Source organism: Myotis nattereri (assembly GCF_964212035.1).
Source record: "Myotis nattereri genome assembly, chromosome: 1".
In the NCBI taxonomy this organism is placed as follows: domain Eukaryota; kingdom Metazoa; phylum Chordata; class Mammalia; order Chiroptera; family Vespertilionidae; genus Myotis; species Myotis nattereri.
This window is the reverse complement of record NC_138075.1, coordinates 76,670,204-76,691,882: the sequence shown is the minus strand read 5'-3', so window position 1 is coordinate 76,691,882 and position 21,679 is coordinate 76,670,204. Positions and strand designations below refer to the sequence as shown.

The following is a 21,679-nucleotide window of genomic DNA, read 5'->3' as shown; positions in this document are numbered from 1 at the left end:
AAATGATAATTTTATATGGTTTGTTATGGATGTACCTCCTCAAAAGTTATATATATATATATATATATATATATATATATATATATATATTTTTTTTTTTTTTTTTAAATGGGACGCACCGCCCAGGTGGCCGGGCTGGCTCAGTGCCTTGCGCCAGTGCTCCTCAAAAGTCATATATTAAGCCCAACCTGTGTGGTTCAGTGATTGAGCATCAACCTATGGACCAGAAGGTCATAGTTTGATTCCTGGTCAGGGCACATGCCTGGTTGTGGGCTCAATCCCCAGTGTGGGGCCTGCAGGAGGCAGCTAATCAATGGTTCTCTCTCATCACTAATGCTCCCATCTCTCTCTCCCTCTCCCTTCCCTCTGAAATATATATATATATATATATATATATATATATATATATATATATATTTAAGTCATATATTAAAACCCTAATCCTGCCCTGGCTGGCATAGTTCAGTGGTTAGAGTGTTGGCCCATGCATGGAAGGGTCTCGGGTTCGATTTCTGATCAAGGGCACATCCTGAGTTTCAAGTTCTAGTCCCTGGCCTGCGTCAGAGTGCATGCAGGAGGCAACCAGTCATTGTGCCTCTCTCATACTGGTGTTTCTCCCTCTCTCCTTTCCTTCTCTCTCTTTCTCTCTCCCTTCTTTCCCCTCCCTTCCACTCTCTCTAAAAAAAAATCAATGGGAAAAAAATACCCTTGGGTAAGGATTAACAAAAAACATACAAAACCCTAATCCCAATGTGATGGTATTTGGAGATAGAGCCTTTGGGAGATAATTAGGTCACAAGGGTGGAGCCCTTATGAATGGGATTAGTGCCCTTATAGGAAGAGGTCAGAGCTAGCTCATTCTCCTTCGGCCTTGTGAAGATACAATAAGAAGCTGACAGTCTGAAACATGGAAGAGGATCCTCGCCAAAATCTTACCAGGCTGGCATCCTGATCTTGGACTTGTAGCCTTGAGAACTCTGTGAAATAATCTGCTGTTGTTTATAAGCCACCCAAGTCTCTGCTATTTCATTATAGCAGCCCAAATTGACTAAGATATGGTTCCATATTTTAATTTGACCCAGAATCATTTACATGAGCTAGTTCCTTTATATAATTTTATCGGAACTGAACAGAAGAAAAATATATGCAATTAGTAATATTAAATCACACTAACCACTGTATATACTAACTCATTTGAATTTGCTGGCAGAAACCTAAGAGCAGTTAGTTATGCAGCCAGCATTAGTGTCAGATAGGCAGTTCCCCTCAGTTTATTAGTTCAGGTGTAATAGCTAATATTGCTGGGAATGGGGGGGGAGGGCAGAGTTACTAAAATTAATTGGCTAGCATATATAAGGGGTCAGGACATCCTCCACACCTGAAATTAAGAGTATAAGGAAAGAGAATTAACTTGGAGGTTTTGATACACACTACAGCTAAAAGACAAGTAACCTGGGGTCATGGAGCAAATGTAAATGATTGTTCCCTTCTCATTAGCAGCTGCGAGGACGGGGAGGGAAACGTTTTCTATGGTCCACTCAGCGTGGGAGACTGCACCCTGGGACCAGGAATGGGACTTTATCTGGAGGAAACCACGTTTGGATTGAGATCATTTCCTTTTTTGTATTTTTTATTTTTATTGATTTTTTACAGAGAGGAAGGGAGAGAGATAGAGAGTTAGAAACATCGATGAGAGAGAAACATCGACCAGCTGCCTCCTGCACACCCCACCACTAGGGATGTGCCCACAACCAAGGTACATGCCCTTGACCGGAATTGAACCTGGGACCTTTCAGTCCGCAGGCCAATGCTCTATCCACTGAGCCAAACCGGTTAGGGCATTGAGATAATTTCTTGGGGAGTCTTAGGGAGAAGATAAGTACAGAGGGCCTTTAGGAAGATTGTGCTGGTGTTAGGGACAAAGATAGAATACTGGGGACTAGCTGTGGTTATGGGAAATATCAATCATGCTGTTAACCAGGATTGCCTTGTGTTGGTTAAAGAAAGGACATTCTGACCTGGCTGGGAGTTGTGTGCCCCTGGGACCTGGGAGTCAACCTTGGACCAGGGAGTCAACCTTTAAATGTGGTCCATTCTCATTCAAGTACTGCCTGTTATCATGGAAAGATTAACAACCTGGTTGCCCAAACAATGGAGTCCCACCCGAGCCTGCATAGCCTACTTCCCCACGCCCATAATCCCTACTTCCCCATGTAATCTTTGCCGTACTCTATATAAGCAGCTGACTTATTGGGGGATTGCCAGCAGTATTGGAATAAATGCTCATATATGATTCAACACTGTCTCTGCTTAATTGGCTCAAGTAGTGACAGGCAGCATGGACTCATTGATTGTCCAATTATACTGGTACCACACCAATCCTGTGAACACAGGAACTGTCCTAATTCTGGACTCTAAGAAAGGTTCTCAAAGATCCATATGTATTGTCATTGTTTCACTTCTTTAGAAGTGTAAAAGGGGCCCAGCCAACATGGCTCAGTGGTTCAGCATTGACCTATGAACCAGGAGTCATGATTCAATTCCTGGTCAGGGCACAAGCCCTAGTTGTGAGCTTCATTCCCACTGTGGGACGTGCAGGAGGCAGCGGATCAGTGATTCTCTCTCATCATTGATATTTCTATCTCTCTGTCTCCCTCTCTTTCCTTTCTTCTCTAAAATCAATAAAAATATATTGGGGGAAAAAAGTATAAGGGAAAGGCATTTTGAAAGGGTCTTATTTAGGTTGTATTGTTCAACCTACTCCTCGATTGACCTGTCAGGCAGAAGAGAAATGACACTCCTATTTTAATCCCCTCCCCTCAGGGCCTGGTCCTTCTTTGTAGGGACCTCCTCGGATTATAAAAATTTACCCTTGAGAACTAGGATATTTCAGAGAGAATAGACTACTGACATCATCAACATCATCATCCCTATCATTCAGTGCTTAATTTGTCTCAGGCATTGTACTGAACTCTTACTACACATCACCTTCTTTAAATCTTGCCTCATCACTATACAGGAGGCAAACTTAATATTAATGCATTACAGGTGAGGAAACAAAGCCTAATCCAGGTTAAATAACTCCCCCAACATTGCATAGATTTTAGCAGCAGAGCAGGCTCTAAACCACTTCTGCACGAACCAAATCTCCATGCTCTTAAACTACACACTCTTCCTCCTCTGCTACCTGGGCTGATCCAGGCAGAAGAGTGGCAGAGTTCAAGTATTGAATCTGGGCCTTCAACTCTTTCAATCTTTTATGTCTAACTATTTTAAAATATAATCATGATTGAGCAGACATATATACAATCATATATTTGTCTATGTTGTAAATTTAATTTGATAATAACAACACTAATTTTTTTTTTTTTGCCAAGTAAGCTCAGTTTTTATATTTAGTTTCTCAAGTAACATTTTTGGGTACACAAAGATTTTCTAAAAGGAGGTTAATTTAGCAGCCTTTAATTTAGAGTAATATTTCAATGTAATCCGTCTGCCTTGCAGTTCAAAAACGTGCTGACCAGCTGGCTGCTTGTTGTGTTGATCTGAGGTGGCATGGTTTGGAAACCTTGACTGGAGTTCTGGCTCCTTCACTAGCGAGCTCTGTAATCCCAGACACATCTTTTAATCGTGTTCACCTTTATTATCTCTAAGATGTTGTTGTCTAGCTCTAACATTCAAGGGCTCTGATCTGTCTTATAAACATTTCTCAAGACATTAATTACATAATGTCTAAAAAAGATATGACAGATAAAAGTTCAATAAACAGATAAACTTAACTACTTGCCATATTCACTGTTTAAGTCTACAGACTTCGAGTTGTTTCTCCCCACTCCAGCATCCTTCATTTTCCTGCAAATCCTCAGGACAGGTCTGACTTTCAAGTAAGTTTTCTGACCTCTACAGAATTTCCTTTTTCTGGATTCTTGAAAACCTTAGAGTTTATATCACATAATCTACTCCCTTGATTCTAAGTCGCCTATACTTTACTGTTTCTAATGAAGTTCCTAATCCTCAATGAGATTTTCGTCTTTCATTCAGTCACTCATTCAACAACTGTTCACTGAGCACCTACAAACCTGCCAGGGAGCATTCTAGTGGCTCAAGAGAGTGATTGTTTTCTACCTCATGTATAAACCACAAGACTCTAACACAATGATTGTTGCGCTTGTGTATCCTCACTGAGTTCCCCAAGAGACTTGAGACTGAAATGTTGAATAACTAATTGTAATGACAGGTTTTAAAGGTTGGGTCAGAAACTTCAGAAACGGGATGAGCCCTCTGAGCCCTCCCAGGAAGAACCTCTCCCTCTCTCTCCGCCTCCACCTCCCCAAGTAAATGTGCTCTCCTCCGGTGGAGTTAAAGGAAGGGGTGAATCACAACTACACAATTGTAGGGCGCAGCTATAGGGTTAAGCCTCGAACTGACCTGTTGGCGAAGCCACAAACAAGTCCCAGCTTAGAGGGCACAGTCCTCTTAGGATAATTAGGCTTGACCTTATGACGCTCCCTAGATCCTTTCTAGGTAGCTAATGGGCTGTGGGAAGCGCAAGTGCTGCCAAAACAAGTGAAACTCACAAGAACATTGTAACTACGGTGACCACTAACTTGTTTACCTCTGGCTATAACATAAAGGCTCAGCTTGCCTCTGGATCTCTCTGTGGCCTCAGCCAGGCACAGGAAGATCCACCTAGAGCCAGCTTATTCTCTTTGTCTGTCATTTCTTCATCCTTTTGCTGCCTCCTGCACTCAGGCTTTCGAACCCTTGGCTGAGCTGGCTTGGCCCACACAATGAAGAAGGCAGGCAAGGGATTCAAACAGGAGAGAGAAGTGTGGAAGCAACTCCTCATTCACATCATATCAAGAAAAACGATCCTTTCATCTGACTGCATCAACAGAGTTCTATTTACTCTCAATGCATACTTAACTGAATAAGTTAAATTCCCTACAAGCATCATTAAAACTAGACTTGAGCCCTGACACGTTTGGCTCACTGGATAGAGCGTCGGCCTGGGGACTGAAGGGTCCCAGGTTTGATTCCTGTCAAGGGCATGTACCTTAGTTGCAGGCACATCCCTGGTGGGGGGTGTGCAGGAGGCAGCTGATCAATGCTTCTCTCTCATTGAAGTTTCTGACTATTCCTCTCCCTTCCTCTCTGTAAAAAAACAAGAAAATATATTTAAAAAAAACAAACAACTAGACTTGAACTTCACATGGCTGGTCATTAAACATACTAGCTGTCATAATTTACCGTCTTGCCACCCACTCAATGATCACCCAGCATACTTACTGCCTTCGGACATTTCTGAGATATGGCTGTCACTATGTCGTCACTGTCTGTAGTTTGTGCTTCACTGACCTCAGAAGCTCGTTCACAGGATTCTTTATCTGCTAAGGAAGAGAATTGCCAGGTTGTGAACTTTTTTTTCTTTTTCTATTTTCTATGTAATGTAGGCCACAAATAGTAGTGAGCTATTTGCTTAGTGATACAGCCCACTGTAGAGTGTGGTATTCTCCCAAATAGCCCAAGTTGGTAAAGGTTATTAAAAAATAAAACCTTCCTGTGTCAATACTCAACCACTGACATGTCCAGGAAGCATAGAGAGTCCAAAGCAAGATGAACCCAGAGGCCCACACCAAGACACATTATAATTAAAATGCCAAAGGTTAAAGACACAGAGAGAATCTTAAAGGCAGCAAGAGAAAAGCAGTTAGTTACCTACAAAGGAGTGCCCATATGACTGTCATCTAATTTCTGAACAGAAACTTTGCAGGCCAGAAGAGAGTGGCAAGAATTATTCAAAGTGATGAATAAAAAAAAAAAAATACTACCTGCCCTGGCTAGTTTGGCTCAGTGGATAGAGCATCAGCCTGTGGACTGAAGGGTCCCAGGTTCGATTCTGGCCAAGGGCATGTACCTTGGTTGTGGGCACATCCCCAGTAGGGAGTGTGCAGGAGGCAGCTGATTGATGTTTCTCTCTCATCGATGTTTCTAACTCTCTATCCCTCTCCCTTCCTCTCTGTAAAAAATCAATAAAATATATTAAAAAAAACACACACACACACAAAGTGATGAAAAACAAGGACCTACAACCAAAATTACTCTACCCAGCAAAGCTATCATTTAGAATTGAAGGTCCGATAAAGAGCTTCCCAGACAAGAAAAAGCTAAAGGAGTTTATGACCACCAAACCAGTATTACATGAAATGTTGAAGGTATTCCTTAAGAAGAAGAAAAAAACAAAGAAGAAGAAGGAGAAGAAGAAAAAGAAGAAGAAATAAAAAATATGAACAACAAAATGGCAACAAATACATATCTATCAACAATTGAATCTAAAAATCAAAATAAACAAACAAAAAATCTAAAAACAAAATAAACTGGTGAATAAAATAGAAAAGAAAATAAATTTGGGGGGGGAGGTTGGGGGTTAATGGGGGGATGAGGACACATTTGTAATACCTTAACTAATAATAAAAAAAACAAAAACAAAAAAAAGAAAATAAATTTGGAGCACTAGTTGGTTTGGCTCAGGGGCTAGTTGTCAGTCTGTGGTCGGGGCATGTGCAGAAGGCAGCAACCAATTGATGTGTCTCTCTCACATTGATGTTTCTCTTTCCGTCCCTCCCACCATCCCTCCATCCCTCCATTCCTCACACTCTCTCTAAAAAAGCAATGGAAAAAATATTCTTGGGTGAGGATTAACAACAATAAAAAATTTGGATTAACATCACAAATGAGCCAATTATGCTCCTTCTTCTATTTCTTTGTAACCATAATTCATAAGACCCTGGATTGATTAACATCTTAAAATTGCTAGGTAACTAAACTGGCTATAGCTAGCTTTAAATACACAGAAATCTACTTTCTTTGAGAATTCTAACCTTAATTGGCCTAACCAGCCCACTGTAACATAAAACTGAGCCTAGGGTCTTCAGTACTACATTCCCATAAAAACTTTAGCAATGAAGATGAAGAAGTAACTGTCTTGATCAAAGATTTCAATGATTAAATAGGAAAATCAGATTTTAAAAAAACAATACCAATTACAGGATGGAGAGCTTCATTTTGTATCAGTGCTGAAGGGAATGATGTCATTTCCTCTTCCTTTTTCTGATTCTTTAAATAATCATCTATGGAGATGTTAAACCCTGAGAATTTCCATTCAGTGTAGTTCACCTGCTAGAGAATAAACACAATAAATAAAATTCCATATAATGATATTGTATAATTATAATTATTTAATAAAATTAATAATCACATTAATATATAATTAATGCAATGCAAATTATCCTATAAAATAAAAGCCTAATATGCTAAGTGTCCAACCATTCAGCTGTTTGACCAGTCACCATGACATACACTGACCACCAGGGGACAGATGCTCTGACCAGTGGGTTAGCTTGCTGCTGGGGTCTGACCAATTGGGACTGGGCGAAATGGGCTAGACACACCCTGGAGCCCTCCTGCGGTCCCTCCCCTGCCCTGATTGTGCGCTGGTGGGGTCCCTTGGCCTGGCCTGTGCCCTCTTGCTATCCGGGACTCCTCGGAGAATGTCAGAGAGCCAGTTTTGGGCCGATCCCTGCAGGCCAGGCCAAGGGGCCTCTAGTTATAACATAATAATGTAATATATAATCATATCACACATATTTATAATTTTTTTAAAAAAATGTATTTTATTGATTTTTTACAGAGTGGAAGGGAGAGGGATAGAGAGTTAGAAACATCAATGAGAGAGAAACATCAATCAGCTGCCTCCTGCACACCCACTACTGGGGATGTGCCCGCAACCAAGATACATGCCCTTGACTGGAATCGAACCTGGGACCCTTCAATCCACAGCCTGACGCTCTATCCACTGAGCCAAACCGGTCAGGGCTTATAATCTTATATGAACATATTTTTAGGTGTTACATAGTAACTTTCCTATAAAGAAAAGGCAGTATCAAGCACACAGTAGGTGTTCAATAAATACTTGTTCTTTTTTTTTTTTAATTGATCTTTAGAGAGAGAGGGAGAGGGAGGGAGATAGAGAAACATAGAGAGTGACACCAGTCCATGCCGTCTATCAAGGATTGAGCCCAAAACCCAGGCCTGTGCCCTGACTGGGACTGAAACTGGTAACCTTTCAGAGTACAGCGTGACGCCCAACCATGTGAGCCACACCAGCCAGGGCAATACTTACCTTTTAATTTGTTTTCATTATAGTTGAAGTGGACTGGTTAAAACTGTGGTACTAAAGTTCTAAGCATAAATTGCAGATTACATAATCTATTACATTGAATTGAACAGTCCAGAGGTTTATTAAACTACTTGTTTGTGGAAACACATAGTAGCCACAAAAAGCCATGATTATTGCTTATCCTGTGTGTCTGCTTCTGCGTTTTCCTCTGAGAACAATATCTTTGGGGATACTACAACCCACATGTTAGTTCTTCGAGTTTCTAAGGCCTTACCTGTAGTGTATTTCCACTTAAGAAGTTACGACTAAGATACTCCATTCTGTTCTTTCCTTGGATACCTGTTCTTTTGCCGTGTTTTCTTCTTGAGTAGCTTACAACCTGGTGTTCCCTTTCCTTTCTTTCTCCCACATGAGGAGGTTTTCTCTTAGCTGCATGCTGGTCAGCTGCGATGGGAATCTCAGCAGATACCACCTGGTCCGGAATAAAAGGAGCAGAAACAGCCTTATAAGATGATAGTTAACAGCCTTGATTCTCAAGAAAGGAATTTGAAGGCTAGCATTAGACTTCATGTCTCTCCTGTCACAGAGCTGAGAGATGCCATCTCTTTCTTCTCCCCACAATAAAACCCAGCGTTTGGCTCCATGAAACGCCTCGCGGCATTATGAAGGATGCTGACTAGGTCTGCAGAACGCATGACATTCACAGAAGGAACTTTTTTCCCCTTCAATTTTAATACTATTTTCTTCACATATGCTCCACAGGATTGGTGGAGGCCTGCTACCTGGGAAGGAAAGGAAGCCTTGTCCTCATCAGATGAGATCTCTGAACTGCGGTTGGCGCCGTTCTCATCAGTCTGAGCTTCTGCTTTCAGGAAGCTCTCTGGAGATAGATAGCAAGACTTCCAATCCAGCTGTACCTGAACAGATCCATTGGGTTTTCTCGCAGGATCAGTGAGGTTAAAATCACCTGAGACACACACAGACATTAATAAAATCTGATCAAATGAAATAGGTAAGCGAGCTTAATCAGCACCTTGTCTATTCCCTCCATTTTTAAATTTCACCATATTGTTTACAATTAACATTCATCAAATAATCATGATGCTAATATACTCAGAAGTGACATAGAATGGTCTTGAATATTTATGTTCCCATTAAGAATATTTACTTATAATACTCCCTTAAAATATTTGGAGGGGAAGGTGGGTAGCCCCAGGTTTCAAGAAGGGATAGGCAAAGGATGTATGGATAGGTAGAGCTTGCTTGTCATCAGTCACTCAGTCAATAAACAGGATCGCGTTATCATTGCTATTACCAAATGCTTGCTATGCCTTAAGCACACCAAGGAAACCATTATCTATACTCAAGTGGTCCTTATTTCTAAAATAACAATAGCCAAGGAAACTCAAGCAAAATAGCTTTTTCCCAAAGGCCAGGCTTCTGATCTGTAATGCTGATTAATTTAACAGATGACTCACATTTTATCTCCTCTTTGGCAAAGGATGGCTTGTGAGCAGAAGTGTCAGCCTTTTTGTTTGTTTGTTCAGAGCACTTGTGATATTGGGAGGAGAGAGTCCTCACACACTTCCTGGCACATCCAGATGCTTGTTAAACATGGTTGGTTTACTGGCTGCATCCATTTCACTTCTTTTTAAATTTTTTTTTTAAATGCTATCTTATTAATAACATTTTCTACACATTTTCATTTAAAATACACAAGATTTTCTTTTTTAAAAAAATATATTTTATTGGTTTTTTACAGAGAGGAAGGGAGAGGGACAGAGAGTTAGAGACATCGATCAGCTGCCTCCTGCACACTCCCTACTGGGGATGTGCCCGCAACCAAGGTACATGCCCTTGACCAGAATCGAACCTGGGACCCTTAAGTCCGCAGGCCAACGCTCTATCCACTGAGCCAAACCGGTTAGGGCTCCATCACACTTATTAATGAGAGCGTGGATATTCCTTCCTCACCCTTCCAGAGAGTTGACCCTTCCTGGGTGCACCCCACAACCCTGGGTATGAAAGTAAAGTAAGGTAGTATGAAGTTAAGCTCCATTTGGGGGAGGGGGAAGGGATATTTTTAAGAAATTTCCCTTAGTTGTGGTATAGCATAGAACCCTTGCTAACTTGTGTCTAATATTTAAAGGAAGAGAATTATGAGGGACTGTTAAGGACAGTTTATAATCAGATATCTAGTCATGTGCTAAGAAACAATAGTCCTTAAGTAAAGACAAATACTGGGAAGCATTATAGAATTGAAAAATGTTTGTTCAGAAATAAAGGCATGACTTCAGGTAGGTGGGTCTACCCTCTTGGGAATCTTGCTTTAGTTGTTGAAGCAGAAGAAGCCAATGTTTCCACTGACCAGTGAAACTCTAAGTCTGCACTGTCACTTTTGACAATATTCTAAAGTCCTTTCAGCAGGTTTTTAAGAGAGACTGTTCCAAGCAAGTAATCAAAGAAAAGTAGAATTAGGACTAGAAGATAACACTGGGCAAAGACCATAACAATGCAGTAACCTTGAACTCCCACCTTTAATGGATTTGTTTTGTGCAAGAGGCAGCAAGGGCACTTGGACTTTGCCAAGGTAGGAGCCAGATTCTGCGTCTTCATCATCAAAAACGTATATAGACAGGGCCTCCCGTCTCAGATATTGATCCAGGTCGGAAGTCACAAGCACTGGGAATTGAGCCTGGTCTCTAAAGTAGGGATTGTTACTGGCTGGAATGACGGCCGTGTCGTGGTCAGGAAAGGTGAAAAAACGGTACATGGCATACGGACTGGGTTGGGTTCCCAGCCGTCGACTCTGGAGGCCACAGCATCTGGTGATTTCCACCTGCAGCTCATTCTGATGCTTCCAAGTCTCTGATCTGGACTGGAGAGATGTTGGTCTTGGATGGAGAGAAAGGGCAACCTAGGAGAGTTGTTGTAGGTGAAGCCCGGCACCCGTAATGAGCAAGAGCTCTGACCTGGCGAACTGGGTCACAAAGAAACCTAATAACTTTCACCTGCCTGCACCCTGACTCCGGCAGATGGCTATCAGAGGGAGATGCTGGCACTCAGGCCTTGTCTGAGAGAATGGAACAGAAAAGCTATTTTGTTCACAGCAGGGAGAGGTAACTAGCTCCAAGGGCATGGTTTCATTTCAAACTCAGGCTTGGCCAAGGAAAGAATCTGAACTACTTGTGGTGTGACAGTTTTTCTCTTCCATTCACATTCAACGGGAGGATGAGCTGATATCATGAGCTGCTGGGATGAGGCTCCTTTGAGATGCATGGGCACATCCTTTTTCTCACCTCATCCTCCTGGGCCCTCCAGGCTGACAGGTAGGCCTGAGCTTTTTTTCGCTTATTGCATGCCTGTAGGCTGGATCTTATGGGGAAGTGCAGCCTCATCCAGTATTCTAGCACCCCAAAGTCTTCTCCACCAGCTCCTGGGCAGCAAAAAGTATGAAAGGCATGGAGGACACAGATGGTGTGGCGAGGATCAAGAATAAAGGGAAAGGAAATGGGAGAGCAGCAGAGCAGCAACTATAGATGTTGGGAAATTCTGCATTGGACCCAGGAGCTGTGGGAAGCTGATAGCACTTACCAGTAAGTGTGGCAGAGCCATGGACTCTCTCCACAGTCTCCAGCACCCTGTCAAAGCAAATCCATCCGGCTGCAAGGGTGTGGTGCTCACTGGCTAGAGCCTGGTGAAGCTCAAGCTGGGCTGAAGCCCCTTGAAGGTAGTGCAAGAGAAAGGAATCTGTCTCTACCACATACTGGGAGGTGAAGTCATAAAGTGGCTGTGGCCCCACAGCTAGTGGGGTACAGTGGGTTTCAAAATCATAGAAGGAATAGGTGCAGAAAGTGGTAGGTTGAGTGTCTTCAGCCTGAGCCAGAGCAGCAGATGTCAGGAAGGCCTGGTGAATGTGCAGTTCAAACAGATTCTCACTTTGATGCAACAGAGAAATGTTCACTTTATCCTCATCTCTATGGGCTGGCAGTGTTTCCAGATATAATGACATCTGTCGGGTACCATAAGCCACGTCTTTGAGCTGTTCTAGAGGGGAAAGAAAACTGCCTATCCATGAAAGGGTAGGGAGCTCGTTCTTAGAATAAAGGAAGGTGGACAAAAGGAGACTAGAAACCATGGTGGAAGTCCAAGTTGTGATTATTTCAAGAAACCATGTGATTCAAAAGGAAAAGCAGCAGAATGACAACCAGGAGCTTTGAATTCTGGTGGCTAACCAGAATTAGAAGTAAGGTTCAAAATGAGTAATGGGAAAGTAAACACTAAGCTCAGGAAAACACTGGAGGCACAATTTATTCTACAAATGACATTTTGGCTCACAGCAAATTGGTAATTCCATCAGAGAAGCGCTAGAAACAGAAAATGTGAATATTTCCAAAATGTTGGGATATTACCCATGGAAAAAATAGCAAGTTATAGTCATGGTATCTACACTAATAAAAGAGAAAGATGCAAATTGACCATACCATCACAATGCCCACTAGCCAATCAGGAGTGAGTATGCAAATTAACCCATAAAAAACTGGCAGATTAATTTACATGCACGGGCACTGAGTGGCTGGGGGCAGGCATTCCGCACTGCCCCAGCCACTCTGGGCCTCTGGGCAGCGTGGGAAGGTGGAAAGGTGGCTCTGGGCCAGAGCAAAGGCGGTGCCGGCAGCCAGGGCAAGGAAGGCCCATTATTGCACGAATCTTCATGCATCGGGCCTCTAGTCTATTATGTTACCTTGGGCCCCTTCTAATAAATGATTCCCCTTCTCCAGCCAGATCAGTGCCAAGAATCTTCATTCTGTTAAGAATTTGATTTCATCATAAGAAGGCAAAGCAAATCCACTTTAAGTTAAAGAGTAATGAAGTAAAAAGGTGGAGGAGGACACCTATTGGAAAGAGGTTGAAAATATTGACAATGGAATGCAAAGATATGTAAGACAGTCTAACAAATCTATGCATTACCTCCCATGTTCAACCAACCAGAAACTTGATATTGGGGAGTATTTGAGGCTTCAGTGTGTTGATGGTGAAAGTCCTATTTAAAGAGTTAAAGTAGCAGAATAAAAATATTTTGCACACATTAGAATTTCGTCCTGCCCCAAATAAATGGAACACAGAGATTGAGATGGGTTTCTTAATTGATAAGGTTAATATAACTCAAGAAAATAAATCTAAAATTTTGCATTTCATGACACAGAGTTAACAATCTTAGCATATGAAGAAATTCTACAAATCAATAAAATACAGAGCCACTTGCCTGACTGGCACAGTTCAAATGGATAAAGAACAGAAACAGGCAATTCTCAAAAGAAATAATACATATAACTGGTAAACATAGGAAAAACTCGTTAGCCTTACCAGTAATGACAGACCTATTAAGTTAAAATAAATGAATCTGTTAAAAAATAAATAAGTAAATAAATAAATCCTTAGAAGTAGATAAGGGTGTTTATCCTGCACTGTTCCAGGAGAAAGACCGTGAAACGGGAAGACATGAGAATTTCAGCCCAAGGAGGGGTTTCCTTTGTTATATGGCAGTGACCTTTTAACAGACTCACCCTGCTTTGGATAAGTCATGCCCCAGAATGGGCCACCGCCCTTTACTCTAGCTCCATGCTCACTAAGTAACCTGCTTACTGATTCTGCTTCCAGAGAGAGGGCTGTCCTGAACAGTGGTTTCAAATATTCTCGTGGCAGCCGCTATCACAGATATAACAAATGAGCATGCTGGCTTAAATATCAGTCTTTGATGAATCTCGATTTGTGTAAGTCAGGTCTCTCACCGCTGGGTATAATAACAAAGCCAATTTGCTTGACAGGCATGGCTGAAACCGGGTCCTGGTCAGTAGGGATTGTACTAAATACAGGAAGTACCACACTATGAAATTTGCATACGTGTCCAGCCACATGTCCTGTTATGCCTACCTCCTCAAACTACAACAAAGAATTTAGAGACGTTGAGAGAGAAATCACATAAAAGGATGATGAGAAATGAGTGATGAAATTCTATTATCTCACACAAACTGCTATGTAGGCCTGGCTTGAGGCAACAATCTTAAGAGAAGGAGTGTTTACACCAGCCTGAGGGCCAACGGTGATCTGCTCTCATCCTCAAAATAGATCCAGAAATTGCTGGGCCCTGTTGAAACTCTCCAGAGAAAACAGAGAAAGATGCTGATGTGATGAAGCAAAAGAAGCTGCTGGCCATGTATTAAAACAACAGAGATGGTAGGATAGAGAACAGGAGGGAAAAGTCATACGCCAAGGACACAGACAGTAGCTGTGTGATGGGTCCCAAGGAGAGGAGAACAAAATACTAAGACTTGCCAGATAGTGGGAGGCCATGGCTTCTTAAAATACCTTCCAGCTGCTTGATACGATTGTTCTTGAGGTCTAGGAGTCTATTCAGCCTCTCCATTTTTTCATTGTGATCTTGATTCTCATTATCGGCTTTTGTCATCATTGCATCCAGTTCCTCCTGAAACAAAATAATGTCTGAAATTTTCTACCTCAGTGGCCCAGAACTAAAGAGCCCAGATAAAAGCTGGTACTTGCTGGGTAAAAGACACCCCGCTATCTCCTTAGCAGGTCCAATTCAGCCACTAGGAAAAAATCTGGATTCCTCACAGACCCCTCCAGGACCTGTAGTGCTATTAGTGCCCTGGGGCAATGTTTTCCTGGGACTGGCAAAATTTAAATTCAGCAGGTTCACACCCGCCATTTCCATTCCCAGCCCCCTCACTGGCTTCTGTCGCCAGTGGGCTTGCGTGAGTTCTCAAGTTTTTCAAAGGACAGCACTTTCTGTGTTTGCACAGGACCTCATGTCACCTTGCATCAGCTCTGGAAACTCGGGCCTTGCTTCATTCCCAGTCTGTAAGTGGTTCCCATGTGCCTATTTCTCTCTCCCCTTCCTGTACCCTCTTTTCTTGCACCTGATAACACACGTTGATCTTGCGCTGCAGAATAAGCATGTCTCTGGTCTTTTCTAGTTCCAGTGTGGTCTCTGCATATGATATTTGCAACTCACTTAACAACTGGGACAGTTTCTTTTCTTCTTGTTTTTTTGGTTCACAGAGCTGTAGAGGGAAAAGCATAGGTAGAAGGGAGTATAAATATGACAGGTCCGGTAGAAACTATTCTCCATAAAGCTGTTGTTGGTAACAGTAAAATACCAGCAGCAGAATCTACTCCAACATGTAAGAGAGTTCTGGTGCAAGCTCACAAGTGCCCTCTCTCCTAGCTCCTCATGCGCAGTCGCAGTGAGGAAGTTATGCAGCCTCTACTGGCTGCTTGCTCTTCAGCAGATCATTTCAAGCCCTCATCTGAAAAAGATGCTAAGTTTTTTTTAACTGTAAAGGGTAGAAAGAAAAAAAAGTATGGATTAGTGCTGTAATCCTTTCATCTTTTCTATAGAGGGAGCTTGCTGGATTAAAGACACACATACCTCTATCTGAGTGGCCTCCAGGAACAGAGGCGGGGGAGTGGCTGGCTCAGCTGGCCTGTCAGTAGATTGGGAAATTGTGTCTTTATTTTGGAGGATCTCTACTTCCTGCTTATGTTTCTCAAGCAGGTTGGTGACTTCAAGCTTCAGATCCTCGTTTTGAGCTGGGGGAAAAAGTAATCCGGAAAGTTGAAACTCTGTAGTTATCAATAGCCATGGTTAAAGCTGGACCAAGTATAAATCAAATTTCCCACCAATGTTTAATTCATTTTATAAATTTGCCCTGAGAAAAGCAATTCTCTTTTATTTCTACAAAGGAGTTCCAGCTTATTGACCCAGTAAACTGAGTTGATCTTTGGACTCCAAAGACAAAACAAAAAGCCACCTGCAGAACTGTAGAGTGAAAGGTAGAACAACAAACAAAAACAGAGCCACTTGACGGGCCTGGCACAGTTCAAAACTTTTTTGACAGCACCATCCAAACCAGTGTGCCAACAACTCCTCTCCAACTCCATTTAGACTTCCATCTGTTGACTTTCTGTGGCACCCGCTCCACACTCACCCTAATCGGGAGGGAGGGTGGGCATTTGGGCATTTGTGGGTATGTGTGTTTAGGGAAGGAAGGTGATCAATGTGATCATTCTATTATCATGCATTAAACAGGGGGTTAGATTAGATTACCTAAGGCAGTGGTTCTCAACCTTCTGGCCCTTTAAATACAGTTCCTCATGTTGTGACCCCCAACCATAAAATTATTTTCATTGCTACTTCATAACTGTAATGTTGCTACTGTTATGAATCGTAATGTAAATATCTGATATGCAGGATGGTCTTAGGCGACCCCTGTGGAAGGGTCGTTCAACCGCCAAAGGGGTCACGACCCACAGGTTGAGAACCACTTGCTAAGGTCTTTGCAAGACTTCACTTGTGCACCATACCTACTACAAAGTCAACATGTGCTCCTAGCTTTATCCTTTTATGGATCCTGCCTCTAATTGAAAAAAATAATTTTTCTCTTTAAAAATTATTTTTATTTTTTTCAATTACAGTTTATATTCAGTATTATTTTGTATTAATTTCAGGTGTTTATCATACTGGTTAGATATTAGTATACTTTACAAAGCGTTCCCCCTGATATTTCTTAATCCTCATCCAAGGATATTTTTCCATTGATTTTTTAAAAAATATATTTTATTGATTCTTTACAGAGAGGAAGGGAGAGGAATAGAGACTTAGAAACATCGATGAGAGAGACAGATCAATCAGCTGCCTCCTACACCCCCCCCCCCCCAATGGGGATGTGCCCGCGACCAAGGCACATGCACTTGACTGGAATCGAACCTGGGACCCTTCAGTCCGCAGGCTGACACTCCATCCACTGAGCCAAACCAACTAGGGCCCCCCCTCATATTTCTAGGACCCAAATGGCACCATACATATTATTACAATATTTGATTATCTATGCTGTACTTTATATAACCATGACCGCCTCAATTTTTTCTTTTTGTGTGTGTGGCTTTATCTTTTTTGGTGTCATATTTCTTTTTTTTCACTCTCTTATGTGAATATACTATAGTATGATGAAATCGAAGTTTAATAAGACTAAATATCAAGGTCTAGACTAGCAAAAAAAAAGTGAGGCAAAGGTCTTTTTGATAGTATTTTAAAATCTTTGAGTCTTTATTTTCAATCTTTATATTTAATTCACTTTTAGGATATAGTCTGGTGATTAGTCAGTATACACTAATATCGGTATAGTGCAGTAACAAATATGTGCTTTATCTCCATGGCTTAACACAGGGGTCCTCAAACTACGGCCCGCGGGCCACATGCAAATACAAATATTGTATTTGTTCCCGTTTTGTTTTTTTACTTCAAAATAAGATATGTGCAGTGTGCATAGGAATTTGTTCATAGTTTTTTTAAAACTATAGTCCGGCCCTCCAACGGTCTGAGGGACAGTGAACTGGCCCCCTGTTTAAAAAGTTTGAGGACCCCTGGCTTAACACAACAAGGTTGAAGCCTGGGCTTGAGAAGTCCAGTATAGATCAAGAGACTTTTTTTCATGTGAGTCTTGGGGATTAATCAGCTTTAATTTTTTGGCTCCAATATTTTGACATGTGGCCTCTGATGCGGTTTATATAAACTATGCAACTCTAACAACTCAGCCAAAAGGACAGGCTGCTGGGCTACTACCCTGTCTGCCAATTGCCTCCTCAGCCAGGAAACAGAACATGTTGTTCTCAATGTAGTGAGCCCTAAACATTTTTGGAGTAACTATCTACTGTGATCCAAGAGTTAGGATAGGAGAAAATGGTAGTGGTAACTAAGAGCAATAATTTGCTTCTCAATTTCAGGTATCAAATGCTAAAAAAATAAATAAGGCCCTCAATCACTTCTAAAATGATTAATAAGAATAAAAGGCAGAGAAATTCATTTTCAATACTTTCAATAAATAAAGTGGCCCTAGCCAGTTTGGCTCCGTTGATAGAGTGTTGACCTATGGACTGAAGGGTCCTGGGTTTAATTCTGGTCAAGGGCACATGCCCAGATTGTGGGCTCGATCCCCAGTAGGGGGCATGCAAGAGGCAGCCGATCAATGAAGCACTCTCACCATTGATGTTTCTATTTCTATCTTCCTCTCTGAAATCAATAAAAATATATTTAATAAATGAATAAAGTGAATGTTTAAAAACATAATAGCCTGGCCAGTGTTGCTCAGTAGTTGAGCGCCGACCTATGAACCAGAAAGTCACGGTTTGATTCCTGGTCATGACACATGCCAGGGTTTTGGGCTTGATCCCCAGTAGGGGGGCATGCAGGAGGCAGGCTGATTGATTATCTGCTTTCATCATTGATGTTTCTCTCTCTCCTTCTCCCTTCTCCAAAATAAATATTAAAAAGTATATATATATATTATGCAAAAATATATATATATTATATATATATTATATATATAATATATATATGCATAATAAATTAAGAATTGGCATCCTCTCAAATGGAAAGTCATTATGTAGAAAAAAGTATAAGTGTGAGGTAGGTGTTGTGCTTTCTGGATTGTAAAGCTTATCCCCATTGCCAGTGTCCTTATTCTAGCCAACTATGAACAACTGAGGGATTAGAGAAATGCTGACCCAGGTTCCTTTCTCCCCAACCAGATGCAGAGGATGCCTCATTTGAGACAGCTCTTTAAGACCCAACCTACCTGTCACTCTGGACAGCTGAAGTAAGACTTCTCTCTTCTCCTCCAGCTCAGCATCCAGCTGATGCTGCAACTGAGAGACTTTCTGCTGTAGCGGTTCTCCTCCAAGCTCTTGGCTCCAGTGGGGAGGATTACTGCTGTCCAGCATGCTGAACCCGAGAAGAAGTAAGGAGGGAGGGGGGATCTGTCAGATGGATACTCAAAGGTGTTTGACAAAATGTCTTTATTACACAGTCTCAGCATCTCCTGGGCCTAGTTCATCATTCACTGTCCTACATGTTTTTTCTGCCCCTGCTTTATCTGTAACTGTCAGTTACCAACTGCCTTGGAACTTTGGGTCCTATTGAGTTCTTTAGCATCACTTCTGTTTAGGCCCCAAATAGCCCGCTGGGCAAACCACCCAAGTCACATCTATTTCCCAAGGAACTCCTCTAGCATGACAGCTTTCTTTAGTCGGGAAACTGTGTACCAGGACATTCTCAGGCCTGCTGGATTAAAATGAGGAACAAAATACTCCCCTTTTCCTCGCTCTATTCCTCTATCTACCATCACCAGTGGCTAGTTTAGAGAATACTTGCCTTTGAACTAGAATATAAATTGCTACACTGAGCCCAGCCGGTGTGGCTCAGTGGTTGAATATCTACCTATAAACCAGGAGGTCACGGTTCAATTCCTGGTCAGGGCTCCATCCCTCATGGCAGGTGTGCAGGAGGCAGCCAATCAATGATTCTCTCTCATCATGATGTTTCTATCCCTATTTCCCTCTCCTTTCCTCTCTGAAATCAAAATATTTAAAAAATTACTAGGAAGGCAGGAACTAATAGTTTCAACTTTTCAGTGACTATACCCTACAAACACCATTGTATGTAGCTGTCAGGGCAGACCAAGTTTGGGTTTGTTTGTTTGTTTGTTTTGTTACTCCTCATCCAATGATATTTTTACCATTGTTTTTTAGTAAGAGAGGAAGAGAAGGGGGAGGGGGAGAGAGAGTAAGAGAGAGAAACATCAATGTGAAAGAGACACCTTGATTGGCTGCCTCACACAAGCGCTCCAACAGGAGCCAGGGAACAAACCTGCCACCCAGGTAGGTGCCCTTGACCAGGAAGCGAACCCGAGACCCTTAGGTTCTTGGGCTGACACTCTACCACTGAGCCACTCCGGCCAGGGCAGGGCAGACCCATTTTGAAGGTAAACACACATGGCCAGTCCTTAGTTGTTTACACAAGTGGAGTGATATTGACAAACTGTTATTTCTGCTTAAGTCTTTTTTTCCTATTTATCACTTCAATAAAAGTGGTCTAAAAACAACTGGCTTGGGCTAATATTAAGAGTTCTTGGCACTTCCTGACCATACATTCGATGACGGTCCAAGAAGATAATGTTCTGCATGATGAGGGGAAGACCAATAGTAGTGTTTGTAACAGGGAGGCTTCAATGTGGTAATCCCCCACCACCTCATTTCACTGAGGTGAAAGCATCAGTTGTTCCTAGGATATCCCCACACAACTTCCCCAATAGATCCTCTTCTGCCTCTAACTGAATCAGAAGGCACATTTAATTTTTATTAATTCCAGGTATTTTTAATTCCAAGAAGGAAATGCATGAATGTATGTGTGCTGTGAAAAAGTAAAATGATGTGGAAGTGTGTAGAATAAAAATGAAGGTGCCTCTTTGCCCTACTCCAATCCTTTTGGGTCAGAGTTAATATATTCTTTTGCAACTGGATTTTTCTTTTAATAATAGGCAAATATGACTACAGCATTTTTGTTTGTTTGTTTGTTTGTTATGTTAATCCTCATCAGAGGATATTTTTCCATTGATTTTTAGAAAGAGTGGAAGGGAGGGGAGAGACAGAGAGAAACATCGATGTGAGAGAGACACATTGATTGGTTGCCTCCCACACGAGTCCTGACCAGGGCCGGGGATCGAGCCTGCAACCGAGATATGTGCCCTTTGACCGGAATCGAACCCGGGATCCTTCAGTCCGCAGGTTGACACTCTACCCACTGAGTCAAACTGGCTAAGGCCACATCATTTTTAATAGCTTCATCAGATTTTTAAAAATTTATTTTTATTTTTGAAAGTATTACTGCTGTCTCCTTCTCCCCCCCCCCCCCCCATTGACTCCATCCACCCTGCTCCTGCCCTCCTACCCCCAGGCCTTCACCAAATTATTGTCTGTGTCTGTGGGTTATGCATATATGCATATAAGTTCTTTGGTTAATCTCTGCTCGCCCCCTGCATCCCCCTTCCCAGCTTCACCATATTTTATTGTGGAAATGCAAAATGATTTACTTAGTCAATCCTTATCAAAGAAAATTTGGATGATTTCAATTATTTTTTACTATTATTAACAATGCAGCCTGGCTGGTGTTGCTCAGTGGTTGGATTCTGGTGTTGCTCAGAATCTAACTAGGCGGTCAAGGTTAGATTCCCAGTCAGGGCACATACCCTGGTTGCAAGCTTGATCACCAGTAGGCGTTATGCAGGAGGCAGCCTATCAATGATTCTCTCCCTCTCCCTTCCTTTCTGAAATCAATAAAATGAAAAAAAAAAATAATGCAGTAATTAACATTCTTATTATATAATATCTTTGCATATACATATAATAAGATTTGTTTTGTTTTGATTAAAAAATGGAATTGCTGGCACAAAAGATATACAGAGGTTTAACATTTTGGTAGATAGTATCAAGTTCCCTTCCAAAAAGACTGTGCTGATCTACATTCTCACTCACAGTATTGAGTACCAGTTTCCCCATATCCTTGTCAACTATGTATTATTTTTACAATTGGGAAGGCACTTGTCTATAATCATCTTTTATAGCAAACAATGCACTGGGACC

General features: G+C 41.7%; 1 protein-coding gene across 1 annotated transcript in view; it reads right to left on the bottom strand.

Moving 5' to 3' along the window:
- RPGRIP1 (RPGR interacting protein 1) overlaps positions 1-15,159 on the bottom strand; it is a gene marked incomplete at both ends in the record, with an annotated part of 30,045 nt that extends 14,886 nt beyond the window's left edge. Inside the window, 6 exons of the mRNA XM_081108673.1 lie at positions 5,290-5,390; positions 7,041-7,179; positions 8,454-8,651; positions 8,962-9,146; positions 14,516-14,666; positions 15,121-15,159. Coding sequence (XP_080964799.1) covers positions 5,290-5,390; positions 7,041-7,179; positions 8,454-8,651; positions 8,962-9,146; positions 14,516-14,666; positions 15,121-15,159 — 813 coding nt within the window. The remainder of the gene's footprint in view (positions 1-5,289; positions 5,391-7,040; positions 7,180-8,453; positions 8,652-8,961; positions 9,147-14,515; positions 14,667-15,120) is intronic.
- Positions 15,160-21,679: the final 6,520 nt, after the last annotated feature.